We start from the raw sequence: 16254 nt of genomic DNA, 5'->3' as shown, positions 1-16254 counted from the left end.
TCCTAATGGATGAGAGACATGTCGTGTAGAGTAAATAGGCTTCACACCGAATGGAATGCGAAACCCGACTTGGACCAAACGATACACTTTACATACAAATACAACATCATGCAGTAATAGTATAGTGTCCTATTTGCGAATCTACGGATCTACAGTCTAAAGCTCCATTCTATGTCATATATCCCATATCATACCTCAAATACCTCCCTCACCACACTGCACGTCGACTAAGATACCTTGATGATCGCCTACTCTGACTGACTCGCCTTTGAGGCCCTTCAGATCGCCCAAGACCAGTACAGTGAGTTGACGGCCGTACTGTATATGATTACCACAGATTGTTATGAGCACACATCATCTCTCACCATCACACTGCGAGAACTTACAACACAACCCGTATCTATACCTTTACTGAATGGTTTGATATCTAATCCCCTACCAGCTACGTATAGAAATGACAGGTTAGCATCATAAGCAGCACTCATGTATATGGCGACTCACCAGCATGTCCATAAATGACAGTCACAGGAGAACAACCCAGATCACCCTCCTCTTCTTGTCCAACAGTCGGGGATCCAGGTTTTTGTCTTTTTCTATCTTCATCTTGAAGTTCAATCTTATCATCTTCACCATGAATCTTTTCCGCCTCTGTCTCTCCCATACCATCAACGAGCCATTTTCCCTTTCCTTTACACCTCTTCATTTCTTTCTTCCATACGTCGCTCCACGGTGTGCCCTTCTTACCTGATTTGGTCACTTTGCCTTTCTTCTTGCCTTTCACGTAAAGCCCTCGCATATTGAGTAAATTCCATGGAACAGTATTTTGAGGTACGTCAAATATGATTGATACCTCTTCTGAGTTCCTTATCGCTTCCTCGTCCATATCCGAAGTGAGGTTGGAAAATTGCACCAAGGGCTGAATATTTGCTGAGGATGATTTTAGAGGGTCAGAAGGGAGTAGACCAGCATGGACGACGATGGTGTGTAGTGATGGGAGATGCAGAATCAGAGGAAGTTCCAGAAGGTATAAGTAGAGGTTTTGAGGAAGGTTCCTAGAAGATCCATTAAATCAGACAAAATTCACTTAGTAATGAAATTGCTCTCAGACGCAAATGACCCACCTGGCAATCTTCCAGTGCTCTCCTTTCCATTTCCAACCGTCCGGAAACTCTTTTCCCTGCTTCTTCAATTCCTTCTTCACAGCTTTTTCATCGTCGGAACTCAGACTATCCACATAAGCTTGCCAATCTCCGTCTGAGCCGCCAGCCCATTCCATCCAAGTTCTCCACTGGATGACGGCCTGATCATGATTCCCTCTTACACCTAATATACGTCGTTCCCTCATCCATTCCAGCACTTCGTTGTTCTTCGATCCCTTTGCTATGAGATCACCAACGTGGATTAGACGATCAGTAGATGGTGAATAGGATATATCGTCCATTAATCGTCTAAATCCAAGCTGTTAGCATCGACAAGCAGAAGAAAAGAGATGGTCTGCTCACATAAGAGGATCATATGATCCGTGTATATCACCAATGAATATTAACCTCTGTCCTGCAGAACTGACGTCGATAGTACCGGGGGGTAATGTCTTAAGCATCTTATAATGATCAAAATCTGTACACATTTTTCCATCAGTAGATGTCAATGGTGTGAGGATTTATGTGTGGTGTCCAGTCAACTCACCGACATCAGGCCGGACTTGATCATTCGGTTCAGTCTCACTATCCGTATCACTACTATAACCCTCGCCGAGGGTAGTATCCTGCTCATCCTCGTTATTTGTCGAGGTCAAATCTCCGATCCACTGGCCCACATTCGCCTGACTGCCCAATCCAAACACCTCTCTCAACCCACTTACCGAACCATCCTTGAGTATACCGGCTGAGGAGGAGCTGGTAGAAGCCATGAATGTGATTGAAAGTAAGAATATAGCAATGACAGCTACCGATCCTGCTCTTCTAATTACGTGGGGTAATGGGTCGTTACGATCGAATGAGGATGTAGTCGGTGTAGGAAGGAGTTCGTCAAGTAGGGATGGTTTCGATCTCCGCAGTAATGGTCTGATCTGCTGTGAGTGGTTGTAAGTCGCTGGCGGGGAGACTGGGGAAGTCAGAGGAGACGGCAAGGCCGATGGAGAAGATGGACGACGAGGAAGGGGTGGGTCGTATGCTGGTGGTGGTGGGGTGGAAGGTTGGGTCATTTCCTGGCTTGAAAGTCGAGTCGTCTGCTCTTCAAGCTTAAGAACTAGAAGTGGTCGGTGGTAGTTGTAGTCGTATAAAATGAAATTAATGAAATTGGCATTGGGATTAAGATTGAGATTGAGTTTTCAGTTGTGGTTATATACCCGAACCAAATGTCGTAGCCGAAGATGGTAACTTAAGTACTACGAGGTTTTCTCCACAGTCATCAGCACCTTCTTACGCAGTCAAATCTCAAGGATACAATATGTACACACTTTGCCGTCACTCCATAGGTGTTGTGAGAGCTTGTCCTGCTCAGATTGGCTCGTTGTGCAATACAAGAACGAACGTGTCTTGTTGAAAACATTCAGTTGTGAGGACCGAACGGTTAATTAGACGATACTACCAACAGTGGAGCTCACGACACCATGGGAAAAGAGACACTCTGAGCTCCAGAGAACGGCATTTGAATGAATTAGAACACGATTCTACTTGACACCATGCAATAATGCATACGCTACAGCTGGACTATGATATTCAAAATTCATGTACGTAAGGAGTTGGTCACTGTTCCACGACCGGCGCCAAGAAACGAATCCCGCAGTCAATCAACTGTCTACGAGTAACGTCACCGCATCCATCTACAGTATCTATCTGTATTTGACGTTTCTCAATGGACATTGATCTTACTGGTGTGGAACAATCATATCCCCGTTCATACAGTCAGCAAGCGGATGTGGACTCATCATGGGCTTGTAGTCCTACTCACTATACTCACTTCGATCACTGCGCATCTTGGCATCGCTGCACCACCCAATTCCAGTGGCAACTTTCATCGAAATCGGAGGGATATCGGTTCAAACGATGTGATCAGAGGAGTAAATCTAGGTGGATGGCTTCTGACCGAAGAGTGGTGAGTGTATGATTGCATGGTTGTAAGAGTTGTGCTGATGGTACACTGCGCTCGCGATGATAGGATCACGCCGTCGATCTACACTAACGGTGCGGAAGATGAGTATCACCTCTGTGCCGATCTGGGTAAGAAGAAGTGTCTGAGTAGGTTGGAAGATCATTGGAAGTGAGTTGAGCCTCCCATCCTTCAGCTGTTCCGAAGACCGTAGCTGAATTCATCATGGCAGATCCTTCTTCACTCGAGATGATTTTGAAGAGATCAAAGCAGCAGGTCTAAATTCCGTTCGTATACCCATAGGGTACTGGGCTGTGGATGTAAGGGATGATGAACCATATGTATCCGGACAGGTAAGTGTTTCAGTCCCCTGTCTGATCACCGCTAACTACGTCAAGTATCATAAGAATACTAATTCATAGCCTCAATTGCAGAACCCATACCTTATCCAAGCTGTTAATTGGGCATCTGAACTGGGTCTAACGGTTCTCTTAGATCTACACGGTGCACCAGGTTCTCAGAACGGTCAAGATAACTCGGGCTTGATCGGTCCAGTACTATTCCCTACGAATACATCAAATACAGAAAGATCCATCAGCGTATTGAAGAATTTGACAGAGGAATTCGCGAAAGATATCTATGGTAGTACGGTTATAGGGATTGAACTGCTCAACGAACCCAGATTATCAAATAACTTCAGTATGTCCCAATTGAAGGAATTTTATTCGGATGCGGCGGAGGTCATCAGTGGTGTTGATGGAAATATGAACGTTTTCATGCATGGTGAGTTGATATAATCCTAGTGTCATCGCATCGAAGAAGAATAATAGGGAAAAGAGAGGATTTGGCTGATCCTGCGATTCATTTCAGATGCATTCTGGGGACCACAATATTGGTCAGACTACAATCCATTATCAAATTCCACATCATCCAATTCGAACAATTTCATCATCGATACTCACCAATACTACGCGTTCGAACCTCTCAACAACCTGGCGCACAACGTCATCTTAGAAAAAGTCTGTAACATATCTAAATTACTGAAAAACAGAGAATTGGGCATATTACCTACCTTAGTGGGAGAATGGAGTTTGGAGACTGGACATTCGCCCAACTCGAGTTCTTCGTCTATACAGAATAAAGATGATTCGAGAGAGAAGAGAACGTGGTTTAGGTTGTTTTTTGAAGCTCAGTTGGCAGCTTATTCACCTGATTCTAATTCGGTTGGGGATCAACCCTCACGAGGATGGTATTATTGGACCTGTAAGTATAGTTCGAGCTATGTCCCACCTGTAGTGTAAGCACGAAACGGAAAAAGAGCTAATGACTTATACATTCTGGGGGCGCTCATAGGGAAAACGGACTACGATATAGATACTTGGTCGTACAAGCGCGGGGTCGCTCAAGGATATATACCGAAAGATGTCAGTAATTCAAGTACGTTGGTATTTCCGATATTGGATAATGGTTGTGTCGATTCGAGTTACAATTATACTGCCCCTAAGAATCCTGGATCAGGTGCGATACGGCACTGCCCCAGTGGATTATTGGCTGTATCGATGGTGATAGTGACGATTTCGTTCTTTTGTATTTTATAGAGACAGGAATAGATAATAATCAGATTTATAGAACATACACGGATATTGAAATCATGATTGTATACCACTCGATTAACATCTAAGAATGCCGTCTCTTGGGACTGATTCCGTTTCCTCAGTCTGTCGATAATAGCCAAGCTTTATATACAAGTGTGCATGACTACCCAGAATCCAAAAGTCCGATGCTAAGGAATCTATTCTAATCTGTCATCATATATCAATCTGACCTCTGCTCGTTCCTCACCATCCCATACCCTTCCTGCATCATTACACAACGCAACTTCATCCCTAACATCACTGATCATCCCTCCTGGACCACTTACATACACGACGGTAGGTCCATTTATTGTCCTTCCCACAAACTCTTTCACGGCAATTCGGAGATCGGGTCGATGATGAGGTTCGATACCTTCTTCTATAGCTTTCTCAGCATCTATCATTTTACCGCTCTTGCCCTGACTTCGATCTAAAGGTTGGGGTGTGGTTGAGAACGAAGAGGAAGAAGTGTAGACGGGTGGATTACAAGGACATTCCGAATAAAGTTCCTTGTCATACGATACAGATAACATAGCACCATCACCATCTCCTTGATTCTTCTGCAATCCATCTAGATCTTTCGATGAAACGCTTCCAGCAGTAGGCGTAGAAGTACCTGTACCAGTGGAAGCAAAGGGTATGGCGATTTCTCTGGTCACTCTGATTGTTACTTTGATATTTCCATCTTTCCTCAATTCTTCCAATTCATTTTCGATCCATCTCGTATCCCTCTGATGTCTGACCACCCAAATTAACTCTATCATTCGACCCTGTGTCAAACCATATTTCGAAAGGTGTAACAAAACAGGTAGAACAAACGTTATACCTGTTCCTCCAGCTACACACAGAACATTATCTTCATTTCCTAGATCTCTCATGATATCCACTCCATACGGACCAGTAAGGATGATGGGAGTAGTCGATTTATCCAATCCCATGATTCTCCTAGTTTCTCCCTTCTTCGCTCTAATCAGATAACCATGTTTGTCACCTGGTAAACTCAATGGGGTGAATGGATGAGATTGCCAAACACCTCTTTTCGCATCGGTGAAGGATATATAAAAATGTTGACCAATTTCGAAATCTAGTTGATTCGGATTATCAAATTCCATCCTTATCACATCTTCATCATCGCAATGCTTGATCTCCGCTTGAATAGTTTCGAATAACCCTTTACCATTTGATACGATCTTATAATGAATTAGGAAAGTTCTAATGAACCTGATCGATCGATCTAATAACCATAGGACTAAAGAGGGAATCATGAAACATTTCAGTTTTTCCCAATGACCCCAACAAGCTCCTATATAAAGCATCGCAAGGACATAATGTGCTTTTCTAAAAAATTCATATCCGAATTTCCTTCTTGACCATTCTAATGATAAACCCCATAGGAGAAGTAAGAGGATCATGGCTACTACCCCCCATATCATGTATGTTTGAGTTATCCATGATTTGGCGGTGAGAGGTTGAGGTTGGTACAGCTTGATTTCGACAACTGACCAGAAGATCGTGTGGACGATGGACTGAAGTAAGATTATATGACCTAACCAACGATGAAGGAAGTTGAACTGTTGGTATGGAACACCAGTCACTAATGAGAGTAAGGATTCTCTTGATCCCAATAAGATCGATAATGGTGTAAGAGCATAGGCCAGTATACCCACTCGATCGGCAAATGGACCAATACTAGATCGAGTATTGTGTAAATCCGGATAATTCTTCACAGGAGTTTTCCATATTTTATACCTTATTCCAACAAACGAGAATATCGTGAGATAAACTGTCAAACAAGCTAACACCAAGACTTGTAATCTCGTAGTTCTACCAAAGAAATATCGTCCGATTCCAAACTTGATATCGGGTAATAACCTTTTACGAATGAAAGTGTTGATCGCCCGTGTGATTCGATTGGAAGTGTGACTTCGATGTATTATACCCCATAATAACGAACCACCAATAATGGCTGACCACAAAATACCGGAATAGAGCATACCCAGATCGTGTGAGTGATATACCACGTCCAGGTACTCGCATGACCCAGCATCGTTCGTACAGGGTACGATTCGGTCGGCATATCCCCAGTGCGGTTGGGTCGATGAGCCTTCGGTAAAGTTTTGTATGTGATATCGAGCTTCCATCGTGAAATCTGATTGTACAGGAAGACACGAAGATGGGTATCTGAATAGATGCTGGGATTCAGTACATTTGAGCATCGATGCAGCGACAGTAAGCACTTACCAAGGGTCCAGGTTTCAAAAAGGCTTCAAGCCAGAAAAGTGAACGGGATCCTCAAGATTCCTTATGAATTGTTCTACGTGGAGAAGGAAAATATGGTCGATACAAGAAAGATGAAAAGAGAAAGACATAAGATAGAGTCCTCCTGCTTCTAACGCTTTCTACATGAGGTATTGACGTAGATTTAAACCATCATCCCGTCTCTCGAAATTATGCTTCGCTGGTCTCATGAACCAATGACACAAAGGCCTCTTCGAACGCGGCAAATCCCAAACCCACTCAAAGGAACCCCATTCATCAGACATTCCGAAGCGTAGGTTTGAGAGATTTACCGAAAGGAGCAATTATTAAATGGCTCGGATTACGGGAAATGATCGACGTTACCCTAGATTAGTTGCGGCCATTTATGGTGATCTCGTCTGATTGGCTGATCCGAGAAAAAGTCGGTTAAAGGGATCAAAAGTGTTCGATGGGTTGACAACGGTTGGCATGACGACAGCATCCGACTCCGTGAAACAGACAGGTGTTAGTTGATCTTTCATCTCCATTCCTCATATATATATATCTGGTACAGAGTACAACTTCGAAAGGCATAAGGACAAACACTCAGAAATCCAGTAATTTAGTCATTTCCCCAGCTACGAAAGACCTGGTTCAAGATGGATATGAGCTCTTCAAGTAACAGTACATGTCAGATGTCTGACGTGAGTGTCATCGTTCTAAAATCATACAACGTATAGGCTGACGGTCTTTCTCTTCGTAGATGTTATGGAACTGGGATGTGATAGACACATGTAGGCCTGTCTCTTTTCAGACCACCCCTCCAGTTGCTAATTTCACCTACATTTGTGTTCAGGCTTCATCTCATCCCGATGGCACAACACAACTCGAGGAGCCTTCGCAGCCTCGTGTGTAGGCGTGGTATTCATGGCTATCCTCTTAGAACTCTTACGGCGAATATCACGGGATTACGATCGACTGATCCTCAAACAACTGTCCAACGTATCTATCAAACTCCAGAACCACCGTCCTAGAAGGGCAACACCTTTACAGCAACTCATCCGATCATTGATACACGTCGCGATATTTGGCTTAGCATACTTGTTGATGTTGTTGGTCATGTCCTATAATGGATATTTGATCTTCTCGATTTTGATAGGAACGGGTATAGGGAAATTCTTCTGCGATTGGTTAGTCCTAGGTGTGGAAAGTACGACGAATGAGGAGGAACCAACGGTGTGTTGTGGCTAGTTAGCAGGACCGAACAAAGGGAAAGGGAGTGGGTTGTATCATAGTATGGTGATGTGTTATATTCGCATTTCACATGTCATCCATGACGTATCTGTCATTACACCTTTCAATCACGTTTCAATCACGCTACAAAGTTTCCCCCTTTTAATCAGACGCGGCTCCTCCCCTTTCACCCCTAACTTTCTCTTCTTCGCTTGTTAGGTGAGTTCAGCCCACCAATAGGCGATCTTTCCTTAGCAGGAGGCAAATAGACCTTGATTCCGATAGCAGCATAGATGCTGTGGGTCTGCATCTAGGCTCACCGGACCATTAGCATCTGCCAACTCTTAGGAAAAGACAATCCCGGTGACTGACCTCATTACCGTAAGTGGTGTATATCTGATTATCGATATTATAGTGGAGGACACAGCACTGGCGAGGTGTTGAGCGACGGCAACTCCTTGGTCGTTCAACAATCGACGATGTGGCTCTGACCCTAGCCGTGAGGAAGAACGATAGCTCGAATCGTCAGTTTCACTAGAAGGCATATTTATGGATGTATCACGTATTGGAAATGGAAATGAAGCTGCCCATAAACGATATGTACTAATGAATGGTGACTATTGACTGGGGAAACTCTCACCTGAAGGCTGATCTCAGAATAATCAAGGCTGATTGGACTGATGTAGATGCAATCAAGGTTGTGCATAGATACACTGATTAAGTCATCCCATGTATGTATCCATATTATACAGCCGACGAGTACGACTTCTTGCCATGTATCGCCACACAAATGTGTCGCAATTCATACAAGAGTTACATTCGCTTAAGTGGAATGCATTATAATTTCTATTTATCCCCTAGTATAACGAGTGAAATCAGAAACCTATATTTTGGGTTGATACCTTTCAATGATCGATCGGTGGATGAGTGTCAATTGTCAAAAATGGATCTACGAAATATCGAGTGCCTATTGTTTGAGCACCCGGATGCACAAATTTCCTTCGTGGATGGAACGATGCTTCGGTGAAAATTTGGTTTCAATTCTTGTGTAGTTTAGGTAAGACCTCCAATCTCAATATCTCGGTTCGCCTTCAGCTAATCTCGCTGCGATTTTCTCTTCTACCTCTCTAGCCTTAGCAGCCACGACTTCGGGGGCAGTCTCGTCCGCTGATCTGAATACGACTTCCTTCTTCTCGATAGCATTATGGGTTGTACCAAGGTAGAAGTTAGTGGTGAACGCTCCTGCTACCAAAGAGAGAGTCGAGGTTACAAGAGCAGCAATGTAAAGTGGTCTGATAGCTTCGTTGTAAGCTGACAAAATCACGATACAGCACGATGATCAGCAATGCAATTCGAATATACACGATATATATCGCAGAGCTTGACTTACCTTGAATGACCAATGGTCTAGGCTGAGCCGTCCTAGCGACTAAGATCGAGCCGAAGATCTCCGCGAGCTCAGTCGAGTTGTGGGTATCACCGAGGTACAAGGCCAATTTGGCTGGGACCTGCTTGTTCCATACCGCAGCTGCAATAGCAGAAGCGATGGATCCACCGATCGAAGTCCAAAGGGATAGTAACGCCATGGCCAATGCCATATCTTGGTGTGGGACTGATCCTTGACATGCGACCGATGATGAGATCACCGAAATACCACCTCCTAAGGAAATAAGGATCTGACCCATGACGATAGTGGCGGTTGTTCCGGCAGAGGACTTGCTGGCTGACAGGTAAACCAAGCCTTGAGCGCTATGAAAAGCAATAGCAGAACCATCATGTCAGTAGATGTATGCGCGGCGGATATTCGTATCGAAGAAGTACGACACTGACATGATTCTGATACTGAGACCGCAAAGTTGTAAATACTTGTATCGATGGGTATATCGTTGAACTGCCCCAGCGAGGAAACCAAAGAAACATAATCCGACGGTCAAACAGTTCGTGAGGTAAGTATAGTGTTCAACCTGGTACAAGGAAAATAGAAGTCAACCGCTAGTCCTTTGATGGGAAATATAGATGGCAGAAGAGGGATGTAAACTTACACTGTAATCTTTGGTGATGTAGAGCCATGAAGACCAGTAAGCACCTGATAACGAGCCTGAGAAGTAGTACATGAAATCGATGAAGCATGCACAGATCTGTATGACGAAATCATTAGTTGACCTTGTGGCAGAATCTGCTCATGAGCCAACTCACAAACGTTTTGTTCATGACTCTGCTCGGCATGATAGGGTGCGAAGCGACTTTCCACTCATATGCGCAGAAAGCAATAAAGAGTATACCACCAACCGCGAATAACGCGATGAGCGAGGCTGCAGTTTATTACATCAACCAGGTTGCTGAATACTTGTATCATCACGATTGGTATATCCACCTTTGGCAGTAGTGTTCAAAGTGAAAGGTGAAAGGATACACCCGAAAGCGAATGTCAAAAGCAATAAATCGAAAGCGTCCATCTGTCGTGCGTAGTGGATTAAAAGTTGTGTTGGGGTCTTTCTGGCTTGAGTCGTTCCGGAGAGTAATCTTTTTCTAGCATACGACGATGAGGCAAGTGACAGAGCTATATAATGGCCCACTTATCATGCTAACATGATCCCGAGATAGCTGGCTATAAGTTGAAACTCACCACCGACTTTCTTGGCTCTGTAATCACCCCAAAAAAGTACAGCGATAGAGGGAGCGATGGTGACAGGTACGATGATACAGAACATTCCGTACTGCAGCATGATCAGCCCCGCACGTGATCTACTTTCAAGGATGGATGCAAAGAGCGTCAATGACTTACGCCCCATCTCCAACCATTCACGGAATAAGCATTGATGGAAGCTGCAATATCACCAGCAACGAAAGCGAAAGGGATAAAAGGTAAAGAGTATAAACCGTTGACGAAACCTCTCCATTGCAATGATGTGATATCGCCCAATAAGATGGATGAGACAAAGTTTATACCGGTGTTCCCGAGCGTATAAATGACCTCACCTAGAAATTACACAGGGTAAGACGTCGGTCAGTCCACCATAAGCAGTCAAATAGCCATGAGAAATGGATTTACCACCAGCGACTGCTCCTACATTCTGAGAAGAAGCCACGACGATATAGCCTATCGTATAGAAAAGTACTGAGATGGCGAGAGCCCATGGTCCTGAGAACAGATCGGCACACTATGACAGTGATGCCATGTATCAGCCTTGATAATTGAAGGGCATTGATGGTCGACTTACTTTCGCAATAAAAGGTTTAGCCACACCAGACATGATCGAGGTGATGACCGAGATCGTACCGAGAATGGTATGTTCACCGAAAGCGGAAGTAGCGAATGCAGCGTCTATTCATGTACATCGGACCGTTAGCAAAGCGTCCCAAGAGCTTGGAAAGAATCATTGTCATCGAGAACTTACAAGCATATGTGGTCATTTGCGATAGAGAATAAGCAATACAAATAAGGGCGATAGAACCCCATAAAGTCCAAAGTTTCCAACCATTGCCAAAGACCAGGTACAAAGCTTCGATCTTGGTTACACCCTCGGATTGTTCGATATCGATACTCGAAGATGAATCATCCGCATCTGGATTTTGAGGCAGGTGAGGTAATTGGGCTGAATGGCCCTCGGTATCGCCAGATTGTTTAAGATCAGGCTTTTCGCCCTCACCTCCGTCTCTGTCAAGAGGAGTTTTAGGGGTGAAAAAAGATGGAATCCTGTCTAGCACTCGAGACATGGTCGGTATCTATGTATCTGGAGTTGATGGGTACAGTAGTGAACGAGAATGAGTATGAGTCTAATTAGTACGACAAGACCAATACTTCCAGTGTTTATATACTTTTCAAAATCCAATTTTTTCTCTGGTTTTCGGAAATGGCCTGTAAGGTCTGCTTATCAGATACGGTATTCTGCCTCGACGCCGCCCAGAAAAGTCAAAATTTGCCATGAGGACCTATGATGTTCCTGTATATTCCGTACCAACCTGTTGAGCAAGCACATCATTCGAAGTTTTTGGAAACCTGAAAAGAACAGGTTCCGAAAATTCCATTCGATCGAATATGTCGAAAAGTCGGCGCTAAAATACGTGTTTTCTTCTGCTCCCGTCACAGCGGATAACTTTTCATTACCGTTTACGGAAATTCAAGCGCCGAGTCGTCGATAACTTTTCCCTTCCATTGTCTTTGGCGATGAAGGTACACGACTGAGCTGCAGTATCCATCTTCGAAGATATGGTTGATATATCGGCCGTACGATTGCGTGTTCATACTCCAATTCTTGGCTTGTTCGCTGCGGCCAAACAAATCGACCAGCTCCAATCAATGAGTCGGCTCGTGAACTGCAGATCTTTTCTTCCAGGATGTCTTACAAGCATGCCTTGAACAAGATCTCTAAGCTTGTTTGCGCCAATTCCCTACGGTCTAGTTGCGTTTCTAGTGCTCGACCGACATGACCCGAAGTCTGGTTTCATACACTTCAAGTCCGAGCGCTCTTTCCGATCGGCCGGTCAAGCTTAATTGATGTTATCCGATATCATGGAGCATCGATTTTGGCGGCAATATCCTTGATCAGTGGCATACAGGTAGGCTGGAAATTGTTTGTTGTCACGCGGCGACAGTCAGCGCTCCGCATGCTACTGGGAGAGGCTTGGCCAAGAGTTTTGGTCCTGTCTACTTGGAGCACCTTGAAGGCTTGGTGAATCACGGAGAGGGACGGGTCTTTGGAACTCCTGTACTGTTACACCTGTGTCAAGAAACTTAGACACCGCCGAGTACCTGCATGAATGCATTTCAAGCGCGGAAACGATAAAAGATAAAAGCAGAAGTCACATATACTTCCAATGGTTTCTGCACTATAAGGGCAGGCTCGTACTGTCGCGCTGATAGTTGAATGTCGTCAAGCGTCGTGGATCTACATGTTACATTTTATCAGAAACATGCACAGCAAGGTCAAGATTTGCTCCAAAAAGATGTTCCCACAAAGTGTTTAAGCCCATGGCGGACTATCAACCAAAAGAGCTCGGTGCTTCAGCTATATCTGTTTTAAACAAATCTCGTGCGGCACCGTCCATGTGAGGGATTCCACCAAGTGGGCCATCGTCTTGCTGGCATATTGCGAAACTGGCCCATTCAGACAGCGTAGGATCATGTCATCTTCCACTCTTTCAATGTGTCGATGCCACCTGAGCTTACGTAATTATTTTCCACCTGATCTCTCAACCAAATATCTTTGACATGATTTGCCGTTGGACATCAATCTCACCACAGCAGCAACTCTTCTTCTCCTCACTTCCATCTTGCTGAAGACACTCACCAACTCGATTCAGCGATACCATCTTGCATCTCACCCTGATCGAAATCAAGCTTGACAATCAACCTACGCCTTGAAACGACGAATTCTGTCGAAATTTCGCTTATAGACATCAGATAACATGGCTAGAGGTGGTGCACCAACTTCATCGAGAGGACGAGGGTGGGTGTATACGCCTTCAACTCACGAATGCCCGACCCTTATGCGTATTGCGGAGCAATGCTGAGCTGAAATTCTGGGATTATCACAGCAAATTCAAGGTATCCAGAGGAGGTGGACGACACTTCTCCCGTGATCTTGATCCTCGACTCGCTGAGAAACCATCTTCGTCAGAGGAAGAGTCCTCATCGGAAGAGGATGAAGAGGATGAAGAGGAGGCCAGAGCGGCAGCTCATAGAGCTGAAGTCGCGGAACTGGCACCAGAGATGAAAGAGGTTAATCTGAAATTGGGGAATACAGAACTGGCTGAGCCTGAGAGTGATGAGGAGGAATTAAGTAGAGCGGAGAGAAGAGCTAGGAAAAAGGCCGAAGCGCAAGGTAAAACAAAGAAAACTGTTACTATCCAAGAGAACGATGAATCAGATGAAGAAAGTAGCGAAGAAGAGGTGGCACCAAAACAACAGCAACAACAGAAGAAGAAAGCCAGTGCTCCTGCGGTAGTCCAACAATCCAGAAAAGAACGGTATGTCTAATTTACTATGACCATAGCCGTTGATTCGATATGACAGTGGGGATTGATATACTGATGTACGGTTGTTCTTACAGTGAGGCAGCAGAGAAGAAAGCTGCTCAAGATAAATACCAGAAATTACATGCTCAAGGTGAGTCACTTGTCTCGCGCGGACACATCAAAGACTGAACAGTTGACTAATGTCATTTTATGCGTAGGCAAAACCACCGAGGCCAAATCTGATCTAGCCAGATTACAAGAAGTCAGAAGGAGAAGAGAGGCTGCTGCTGCCCAGAGAGCTGCAGAGGCAGAGGGTGAGTCAATTTGTTCATGCTTCCTAGAAGCACTGCTGATGTACCCCGTGCACATTTTGTAGAAGCTGCCAAGGAAGCTGCTGCAAAGAAAGAGAAATTGGCCAAGAAGATCTAAGATTGATGGATTCCTGCCAACAACAGGACGAGACTTCCTCTTATTTATCACGATATCAAATTCCTCCTTCTTTGCTTCGCAACTGCCGATGACCTCTTTATAGATTTATCTCTTCGTTCTGAGCTTGTGTTATGTAGCATGAAGAAGACAAACGTAATTTTTCCATTTGAGTCACATCTTTATTCATCGATGTATATAATTGATAAACGTGTCTATCAACCTGATCGTCAATGGGCACATGTGTGATGGTCCTACATATGTCCGATATGTAATCGATGCTGGCTAAAGGTCGCATCGTTGCTCTTATCGGATCCATATATATCATCCGTCTAAATGATGACACCCTTTCACTTATGAGGTGATGCATCCCTCATAATTCCACTTCGTAAATCATCAACTGATGAGGTGCTGTCCGTCATTCATGAATATCAGCATCCCCTCTTTGTGGTCGACTAGGCTGATAATTACAATCACTTACCACCTTCTTCATCGAATTCCGGCCCTTGGGCCACATATCCCATCTTTGCGTAAAACGGGATAGCAGGGATCTACGATGACAGTCAGCACATCGTACCTCGGCTCCGTGATTTCATTTTCATAAATCCTTGGTACTCACTTGAGAATGACATTTGACTTTAATCGTCTTTTCCCCGCCTTCTTTCTGTACGATCTTTCCTTTTTCTAATTTATCTTCATTATCTTTGATCCACTTGTGCATTCCATCTACCAATACTTTCCCAAACCCATAATTCCTATACTCCTTGTCTACCGCCAGTCGTGTCAATTTCGATAGAGAGGGTACATATCTGATTGTACCTATCGGTTTGTCGGTCGTTTCTCCTTCTCCTCCCGTCGGTGAGGACAAGCTCGGTATGAGAGTCTGTTCGGAGGGTGGAGAAGGGATAGGAGTGGTAAGTAGGAAATGGATCGAAGTGGGATCGTATCTTTTCTTACGAGATCAGCTCTCTTCATACTTGCAAAAGAAAGAGCGATGTGATGATATCCAGTGGATTACTCACTCGTCTATCTCTGTATCCAATGGAAATCCCTATTCGCATCGAGACAGTACGATATATATCAGCTACCATATTCATCCATTTCTCTCCGTCATGATCTCACCTGTTCAACCGAAAATACTATTTCGACACGACAAGAGTTAGCATCTTGTCCCCTGATCCAGACAGAGTGTACCTAAAGGGGCATTGAATACATTGAAATCCCTCTGGACTCATGACATGGTGCGACTCACCCTCTATCCTGATATCATAACAAGCTTCAATCTCATCTTTCGTCTGAGCTACTTTGAGGGTGAAAGGCGGCCGCACTTTTGCTGCTGAGGTTGACATCGTTCACTCTCTTTTCGATAGGCCTCTGACGAGGTTCGATTCGCTTGTGTATAATGGGGATAAAGAGAGAAGGAATAGCTGCTCAGTCAAAGCATATGTAAATGTTTATATACAAACTGGAATTACTTGTTGATACCTTGGGGTGCATTTGAACAAAATAACCGTATCCGCCTATCATCGGTTTAGCAGCAGTTTAACCGATCCATAGGTGCAACCGCACCAGTAGTATAGTCTACTATCACAATATCGATCAACTGTCTCCCCTATGACTCTCAAGGAGGTGACATACCATCAGCGAGGCTACCTGTACTAGCTCTAAGCTTCAT

At 44.3% G+C, this 16254-nt stretch overlaps 7 protein-coding genes across 7 annotated transcripts; 3 read left to right on the top strand and 4 right to left on the bottom strand.

Annotated features, from left to right (window-relative positions):
• Positions 1–195: 195 nt before the first annotated feature.
• Positions 196–2203, bottom strand: I203_107451 (uncharacterized protein; the record flags this gene model as incomplete). The annotated part of the gene is made up of 6 exons (XM_019145533.1): positions 196–318; positions 387–442; positions 502–1052; positions 1122–1448; positions 1503–1617; positions 1687–2203. 6 exons carry the CDS (start codon positions 2201–2203, stop codon positions 196–198), a joined length of 1689 nt encoding a protein of 562 aa, XP_019005352.1.
• Positions 2204–2917: 714 nt separating this feature from the next.
• I203_107450 (uncharacterized protein) lies at positions 2918–4688 on the top strand (the record flags this gene model as incomplete). Its single annotated transcript, XM_019145532.1, has 6 exons — positions 2918–3096; positions 3160–3261; positions 3323–3443; positions 3525–3873; positions 3961–4353; positions 4444–4688. The coding sequence occupies 6 exons, from the start codon at positions 2918–2920 to the stop codon at positions 4686–4688; spliced, it is 1389 nt and encodes a 462-aa protein (XP_019005351.1).
• Positions 4689–4882: 194 nt separating this feature from the next.
• I203_107449 (uncharacterized protein) lies at positions 4883–6865 on the bottom strand (the record flags this gene model as incomplete). The annotated part of the gene is made up of 1 exon (XM_019145531.1): positions 4883–6865. One exon carries the CDS (start codon positions 6863–6865, stop codon positions 4883–4885), a length of 1983 nt encoding a protein of 660 aa, XP_019005350.1.
• Positions 6866–7621: 756 nt separating this feature from the next.
• I203_107448 (uncharacterized protein) lies at positions 7622–8213 on the top strand (the record flags this gene model as incomplete). Its single annotated transcript, XM_019145530.1, has 3 exons — positions 7622–7666; positions 7726–7756; positions 7819–8213. The coding sequence occupies 3 exons, from the start codon at positions 7622–7624 to the stop codon at positions 8211–8213; spliced, it is 471 nt and encodes a 156-aa protein (XP_019005349.1).
• A 1054-nt stretch (positions 8214–9267) lies between these two features.
• Positions 9268–11912, bottom strand: I203_107447 (uncharacterized protein; the record flags this gene model as incomplete). Its single annotated transcript, XM_019145529.1, has 11 exons — positions 9268–9506; positions 9586–9944; positions 10026–10159; positions 10238–10333; positions 10392–10507; positions 10555–10755; positions 10822–10912; positions 10981–11174; positions 11248–11356; positions 11417–11520; positions 11594–11912. The coding sequence occupies 11 exons, from the start codon at positions 11910–11912 to the stop codon at positions 9268–9270; spliced, it is 1962 nt and encodes a 653-aa protein (XP_019005348.1).
• A 1692-nt stretch (positions 11913–13604) lies between these two features.
• I203_107446 (uncharacterized protein) lies at positions 13605–14582 on the top strand (the record flags this gene model as incomplete). The annotated part of the gene is made up of 5 exons (XM_019145528.1): positions 13605–13645; positions 13734–14165; positions 14249–14304; positions 14372–14467; positions 14530–14582. 5 exons carry the CDS (start codon positions 13605–13607, stop codon positions 14580–14582), a joined length of 678 nt encoding a protein of 225 aa, XP_019005347.1.
• Positions 14583–14952: 370 nt separating this feature from the next.
• I203_107445 (uncharacterized protein) lies at positions 14953–15928 on the bottom strand (the record flags this gene model as incomplete). Its single annotated transcript, XM_019145527.2, has 6 exons — positions 14953–14990; positions 15061–15130; positions 15199–15526; positions 15602–15630; positions 15702–15718; positions 15832–15928. The coding sequence occupies 6 exons, from the start codon at positions 15926–15928 to the stop codon at positions 14953–14955; spliced, it is 579 nt and encodes a 192-aa protein (XP_019005346.2).
• Positions 15929–16254: the final 326 nt, after the last annotated feature.

This window comes from Kwoniella mangroviensis, chromosome 2 (genome assembly GCF_000507465.2).
Source record: "Kwoniella mangroviensis CBS 8507 chromosome 2, whole genome shotgun sequence".
In the NCBI taxonomy this organism is placed as follows: domain Eukaryota; kingdom Fungi; phylum Basidiomycota; class Tremellomycetes; order Tremellales; family Cryptococcaceae; genus Kwoniella; species Kwoniella mangrovensis.
The sequence above is the reverse complement of the archived record's forward strand: the minus strand, read 5'-3'. Positions and strand labels throughout refer to the sequence as shown.